The 7,885-nt window shown below is 39.4% G+C and overlaps 1 protein-coding gene across 2 annotated transcripts in view; it reads right to left on the bottom strand.

Moving 5' to 3' along the window:
- LOC116694550 (anoctamin-1) overlaps nucleotides 1-7,885 on the bottom strand; it is a 44,331-nt gene that overhangs the window by 2,773 nt on the left and 33,673 nt on the right. For both annotated transcript variants that reach the window (XM_032524300.1, XM_032524301.1), the window contains 4 exons: nucleotides 5,923-6,023; nucleotides 4,690-4,832; nucleotides 3,282-3,434; nucleotides 891-943 (listed from right to left, as the gene is read on the bottom strand). In XM_032524300.1, coding sequence (XP_032380191.1) covers nucleotides 891-943; nucleotides 3,282-3,434; nucleotides 4,690-4,832; nucleotides 5,923-6,023 — 450 coding nt within the window. The remainder of the gene's footprint in view (nucleotides 1-890; nucleotides 944-3,281; nucleotides 3,435-4,689; nucleotides 4,833-5,922; nucleotides 6,024-7,885) is intronic.

Genomic DNA, 7,885 nt, shown 5'->3' with positions numbered 1-7,885 from the left:
GGGGGGGACAGAAATGGGAGTTAGAATGTGTTAACAAGACAGTGCGGACTGTAACAACATACAGTGTCAAGTTGAAATGACACAATCCACTGGATTGTAGTAGTTGAGTTGAAGACGTTTCATCATCCTGTTCTCTTAATGTAAAGTATCATTTATGTCTCCACTACTCATTTCTACTTGAATTACTAACATTACAGTTTCATACATTCATTGGACATGAATGTATGACATTCCTGGACATGCATCTGGGTTCAGTATGCTTGAAACAAACTAACAAATTAGGTCAAATATTAGATATGAGGCAGCTTATCTGGGAACAACCCATATGTTGCTATCACACAGCTTCTGTATTTATGCACTTTCTCAAATGATGTCATGGTTATTTATTTAGTGTGTCACTGCATTGTTTCAAATCAAAGTGATGGAGTACAGCACTGGTTCCTCCAACCTTTTTGGTCCGGGGTATCCCTACAGCCCTGTCAGATGAACTCACATACCCTTCATTGGTTCCCAAATGTATGTTCCAAATGAATAACGTTTTTCATTGTATTAAAGTGGATATTGTTAAGTTTTTAATACAACTGAACTGTTAAGATTAAGCTTGGTTTGATCTGCAGACATAACAGGCTACTACTACTTGGACTGAGGCTGAATATTTGACTACTAATAGTTTCTTTACTACTTCCCCATTGTGCCATCACCACCCACCCGTTTTATCCAAACCCATTAGTCAAGTGTTACAGTCGACTTAACGTTAATATGGTTAGGGTTTGATTTATAAATTATCTAATTACCGTAGTATTATATAGTAGTACAAGTACCCCTGGTTGGGAATCATGGGAGTACAGTACATGCATTACAATCAGTTATTACATCAATGTTTTACTTACATTAATGATGACGGCCACATTTGCTACCCCTCTTAGTAAGTTGTACCATATACCTGTAGACATAACATTACAATATGTATCAACTGCTGGAAGAAGTTTTCTAAGGTGCAGTTTGTTGGTTGTCAGGAATATATTTACAGAAACATTTACAGAATTGTGCATGCAATGTATTTTTTACTATCGTGTCCATTTATGCATTTTACACCTTTGTACAAGGCAAGGCAAGGCAGCTTTATTTGTATAGCATATTTCAGCAACAGGGCAATTGAAAGGGCTTTACACATTACATCAAAGAGCAGTTCAAACAACAAAAACAATTTTTTTTAAATTTAAAACATAAAATATGAGACTAAAAGTTACAGTGCAGTATGAGAAATTAACAATTATTAAAAGAAAGTCAGTATCAGAAAGAAAGGTCTTCAGCCTTGATTTAAAGAACTGAGAACTGAGAACTGAGAGTAGCAGCGGATCTGCAGGTTTCTGGAAGTTTGTTCCAGATATGAGGAGCATAGAAACTGAAAGCTGCCCCCCGTTTAGTTCGGACTCTGGGGACAGAAAGCAGACCTGTCCCAGACGTCCTGAGAGGCCAATTTTTTGCAGGAAAGGAAGCCAGTGTAAAGACTTCAGAACTAAGGTGATCCACTTTCTTGGTCTTAGTGAGGACTGCAGTTACAGTGTTCTGAATCAGCTGCAGCTGTCTGATTGATATTTTAGAAACAAGATACCATTACAGTAGTCAAATCTAGATAAAATCATGGACAGGTTTTTCCAAATCTTGTGGATGCATAAGTCCTTTAACCCTTGATCATTTTTTTAGGTGATAATATGCTGACTTTGTAATTGTCTTGATGTGGCTGTTAAAATTCAGGTCAGAGTCCATGACTACATCGACTACATTCTGGCGTTGTCTGTTGTTTTTAACATTGTTGTTTGAAGTTGTGCGTTAACTTTTATTCGTCCCTCTTTTGGACTTTATTCCCTTGGCGATAAGGTTATGTAAATGTGTGTGTTGTCTGCATAATTATGGTTAATTATTTTGCTGTTTTACATAATCTGAGCCTGTGGAAGCATGTAGATGTTAAACAGAAGAGGTCCTTGAATGGAGCCTTGGGGAACTCCACATCAGATTTTTCTTACCAGAGACAGCTTTGCCCTTAATGGCAGCAAAGGCATCAATAACAATTGTAATTTTACAATTGAAATTATCATCAAGCTTACTGACTGAGACCCAAAAAAGTGTGTTGAGGAGAATGTTTCTCTAGTATTTTCAGTGATATACTGTTTTCTGATTAACTTTGTTTGGACACTTTTGTGCACAGAGATAGTGTCATTAAAGAAAACAGGAATGATCAGAGAGAACAACAACAGTCACCACAACCTTGGAAATGTTCAGTGTGCCCCTTATTGTGTGTGGGCTCTGTCACATGTTGAGTCAGTCCATAGCTCTAAAAAGAACTGTAGAGAATGGATGGTAGATGCAGTGGAAAGCCTTTTGTTCAGTGCCAACAGTCGTCTGAATCTCTCAACTTCTCTTCTGATTGGCGGTAGAGGGCCACTGATAAACACCATGTTCAGAGAGCCGACTTTGTTCCATAAAGTCCAGTGACCTGTGACCCTATATGCAGTATAATGTTCTCCACAGTTGGCTTATTGCCATGATATCTGTGATTCTTTGGACCAAATCAGACACCATGTCTTTGCGAAAGCAATTTTGGTGTTTTTATTGAACATGATTTTTTTACATCTTGTTAGCTTTCCCTGTAACTTTTTACTTTTTGAATTGCTCTCAGTCCTTACCCTGCTGTGTGATGATGAGATGCAATCCAAGTCATCAGCCAGAGATCCAGGGTCCTACAGCAGTGCAGTAAAATCCAGTTATCCAGTTAAACACTCGGTTATTGTTGTTGGAGGATTTTGTTGCTAATTCTCCATTTCGCAGCTGTCCATGGCTGTGTCCTACTAAGGGTCCTACAGTCCTACAGGGGTTGAAGAGGCGCTCTGTCTGGATGATAATGCAAGCTAGCCGGTCGTATCACATATTTTGTAGTAGTCATCCACAGAGAAGGAAGGCATCTTGCTGCTAATTAGCTTTAGCTAAGTACCACGTTTCCAGTCACTGTAAGACAGGCTTGTGCTATTGGTAGGCCACGCTCATGCAGTATTGAAGAGGTCGTAAAAATGTTGAAATATAGCAATTGCTATGGCGATAGCTATGTTGATAAGAAATGTATAGTCCAGAGATTCATAAGTATCCAGGAGCTGCTGTTCATAGTTTCTCACAGAGGAAAAGCAAGATTATCGGCAGAAATATGCAAGCAGAGGCAGGAGCAAGCAACAAAGCATCTGTAAGAAAGCAGAAAGTAAGGTATAGTATGTTTGAATAACACCCACCAATGTCTTTGGCTCTTGCTGCCACTGGTCTTCGCAACTCCGTCACAAATTTCTTAGCGTCAAGTCGTATTTCAATGATGTTGTTGAGCAGAGCAAAGAGCGGTGCCAGGGGGAAGGATGCCACGAACAATGTCACAAAACCAAACTGGATGACTGGAAAAAGAAGAAGAGAGAATAATATATTACAAAGTCATCACTGCTAACGTCAGACTTATATCTGGGATTGTGGATTAACAGTATATGCATCTACTACTACTAGTGTAAACTAGTCTTACTGGAGTACACTTGTATAATCATCTACGCAACACTAGTTTTTGTTGTCGCTACAGTGTAGAAAAGTGCACCAATTGCAAGACCCCATGCCCGTACAACGGAGTCAGCGCTCGCATTATGGCTTCCATTGTTCATATTTTGAAGGCAATGATAAGAGCAATCTCTCGCCTGCCTTACTGATTTATTACCTATGATCTTGCTGTTCAGAGGATGAAATCCGTGCATGCCACGTGAGTACATAGATTTGATATCGGAAGGTTGGTGGTTTGATCCCTGGCCCTGCATGTCGAAGTGTCCTTGGACAAGACACTGAACCCCAAGTTGCCCCCGATGCTGCGTCATCAGTGTGTAAATGTGTTTGAGTGTGTATCTGATGAGCAGGCGGCACCTTGTTCGGCAGCCTTGGCCACAGTTCCTATACTACGTACTATGTACTTTTACTATGTAAAAGCTTTTAGTAGTCGGTAAGACTAGAAAAGCACTATACAAGAACAGTCCATTTACAACATTGTGGCCAAACAGTGAAACTTAACTCCCATCCCGTCACATGATGCCCTCTTAGCTCACCAACTTCTGGCACCAATTATAGGTAGAACACTTTTAAGCTTTGGATTTGTCTCAACACAACCTTTACCTTTTTTTTAGCTTTGATAGGATGCAGCCAGCAGAGTGCCTGAGAGACACACACCATAGCAACAACTATACCAATGGATGCATTTGGTCAAGGTGAGAAGTTGGATGGAGAGATGGCTCTGCTAAATATGTGTACTAAAGTGTAAAGTGTACTAAAAAGGAAAGGTACTGGTAGTTCAAACACATTGGGTTGAAGCCTGACCAGATCGATTTTTGTAAGATATCCCACAATTCTTCCTCCGTCTTGTGATAGTGTGAGAATCCAGCTGTGGTGCGAAGTTACCTTAGAACCTAGAACAACATTTACATGATCTGAAGAATCATCATTCTGACTTATTCAGACTATTAAAACATTAGTGATATTTCAATTTCTCTTGGGTGTAAGCCTGCTATTCATTCTATTGATGGTCTGTTTCCTCACAAAGTTAACCTAAAGCCTTTCTTGTGTATGTTCTGCTTGTGTTTCTCGGCCTGTGCTGAGGACACAGAGTGTGGTACTGACTCATTTCCATATATTCAGGTGTTAACCCAGCAAATGGTTCCAGGAAGTGGTCCGCTTCATATCTCTGCAGCTTCTTCTGTCTCTCTTCTTCTTGAAAAGCCCCTTGCTTTGAGCGAATGTAGCGAATCAGCTTCTTCAGCTTGCTGAGGAACACACACACACACACAGACACACACACACACACACACACACACACACAAAATATGAACACACGTGCATGCATACATTTTTTGTATTATTATTTTGCTGATAACCACTGTAAACTTCATTATAGCTTCATTATAACTATCCTTGGCGGGATCTTCTTGATTAATTGGGGCTTTTTACTATTACGTATTACTATAATTACAATAGGCTAGCTCTTAATGCCCCTGGTGCCCCCTGGCCTCACTGGTCTATATTATTCTCTGCTACTTCTTCTCTCTTTAGTTTATCCTTGTTTTTCTGCCTATTTTGTACCCTCTTGCAGGGGTGTCAAACTCAATTCCACTAAGGGCCACATTGAGAAATAAGAATCTCATCCAGGGCCAGACATGTGTAGTTTATTGCTTAATGTACAAATCTTTGACTGCATTATTGCATGTCTCATACAGTCTTCTCACTTAAAGTTCCTTAGCCATCATAGAGTTTAGTAAAGCAACCAAGACAATGATTACATTTTTAAAAGCAGCCGACTCACAGCAATCTGTTTCACAGCCTTGATATGAAACTCTCGCTTCTGTGAAAGTCGGCTACTCCGTCAAATTCTGCTTTAGTGTTGGGTATTTCCAGCTTTGAAAAATAAGTTTTCCTGTCTTTTTGGTCTGGCCCACAAATAAGTGAGCCAAAATGTATTGTGAACCTAAAAAGCCGGATCAAAATTTGGCCCTCAGGCCTTGAGTTTGACACAACAACATGCACACTCACAACAAACAAGCACACCATACAATACTGATATTACTGATATTCACATCCCATCTTATTTGTTCCTTTGTTATGCTTTGCAACCTAATTACTTATATTTCTTTGTTTGATCTTTTAAACTGGGGCATCTCTTATTTGTAGGCATGGCCAAAGAGCCTGGTTATGACGATATGAGGGCTTTTCCGGGATACAACAGTGAGAGATGCACAAGTTTGAAGGATCAAACAAAGTAATTTATTGAACAAAAGTAGTTAAGTTGCAAAGCATAATGTCAACATGATTTGTGATGATAAACAACTTTAAAGTTAAAGTGATACTACTACTACTTACGGTACTCCAATCTCAAAAAGATTGTTCTGAATGAGCTGCTTTCCCAACATGGTGATGCTCAGCTGGATGCACAGCTCCATCAGACAGCCTCCATGAGTACACTGTAAAACAGTCCACAACTCCAGTGAAAAGGCATTTTAACAAGTAGGCCCAATGCACAATGACAACATATGTGTAAGGGTTTAAGGATTGTTAATTCGTATTAATGGATAATTAATGACAGCACTTGGCTATGCGCTGACTTCTGTTCTGAAACAAATTATAACCCAAGTACCGCTTAGCTATTCCAGAACCAATGGGAACAGATAACTTGGTGAACTTTAAGTTTAAAAGTTTTTTTTTTAAAATCTAAATCAGGGGTTCCCAAAACTTTCAGCCCACGACCCCCAAAGTAACGGTGCAAGTGACTTGCGACCCCCCCACTATAAACGTATCTAAACATTGCGCGCAACCGTGCACGCTCTATAGGCGTGAAAATCAAAAGAGCTGTTCCGTTTTTAGTTGTTTGCTTGGTTTTATTTTAAATTTTGCCACTAGTTGTATCTTGTGTTAAAATTATGGCTAACATATGCTATTTCTAATCGTTTTTAAATTTTTAATTTATTTCTGGAAATCAACTTGCGACCCCCCCTCTCTGGCTCAAGACCCCCCTGTTGGTCCCGACCCCCACTTTGGGAATCACTGATCTAAATTATCTCACTGCTTGTTGGGAACAAATTAGGTTTTCTATTTCATGTGCACAGGAAGTCTAAAAATACTGCTCCCGCTACCTCACCTTGATCCAAACAACTTCATGGTTATTTGGTTGTCATATGGTTTCATCCTTTGATGACTCTTGAGTGGCAGGAGAAAACTGACACATAACAGACTAATTTAGAATTTGTTGTAATTGTGGTAATTCTTCTTGTGTGTTATTCTTAAATGAATGATGAACATTAAAGAGGACATATAAAAGACTCACTTTGTCAGTGCTTGTGCACATTCTGGGGCTGTATTTCAGAAACTTCTTAACTTGCAGATGTTTGGTAACCATGTTAATTAGGCTATGACCTAATTTAGGAGAAAACAACAGCAAAGATGAACTGTTCCTAAGTCCATGTTTCTATCTTGACGTAGCGTCTTAAATCTGGGAATCTTGACCGGAAATGATGGAGGAGACTGCACACATGACGAGTCCAATAAATTTAGATTAAATGGAGCTTTATTCAATTATTGAACAAGGAAGATAGCCGTGGGTACACACACATGTAAAAGTGTGTACCCAAAGTGTCTCTGTGAACATCAGAGTAACTCCTCTTTCATAGTTTTCTTCTTGTCCTCACACATGTCGGCTTATCTATTTCTGTGGTACAGTGTTACCTTCAAACAGCTCCTTATTTCTAAGACCCTTCTAATAGATCAACACATTACGATCTATTCTCAGCTGTGGGATTGAGTTACCTCAAACTAAGCCTTCTGTGCATGATCCTTAGAATAGATCAAATACAGTTGAGAATCTCCATGGTTAAATATTCCACCTATCAGTGTCCTAAACGTGTATTACACAGGCATCCTGACTAGAGCTGCACGATTGATTAGTCAAATAATTGTCAAACTATTTTGACAATTGATGAATAGTTTTTGAGGTCAGCTTGTTAAATGTGAATGTGTTCTAGTTTCTTCCCTCCTCTGTGACAGTGAACTGAATCTCTATGAATTGCGGACAGAACAAGACATTTGATAGTCTAGATAGCTGTGTGGATTTACCCTGCAGAAAGAAATCTGCGAAAATACATACATCCGTCGTAATTTCCTTAGGCACCGGAGCAATCCGGGGAGTGGAACGTCAAGGATATGGACTAAGGGGCGGGCAATTTGCATGTATATATCTTTGGCAGTAGTAAGTATATGTTTTCTAAAATGTTCCAAAGGACGGTCACCAAAGTAAGAGTGAACAAAGTCAACAAAGTTGAGTACAAGGTAC

This window comes from Etheostoma spectabile, chromosome 8 (assembly GCF_008692095.1).
Source record: "Etheostoma spectabile isolate EspeVRDwgs_2016 chromosome 8, UIUC_Espe_1.0, whole genome shotgun sequence".
Taxonomy (NCBI): Eukaryota; Metazoa; Chordata; class Actinopteri; order Perciformes; family Percidae; genus Etheostoma; species Etheostoma spectabile.
The sequence above is the reverse complement of the archived record's forward strand: the minus strand, read 5'-3'. Positions and strand labels throughout refer to the sequence as shown.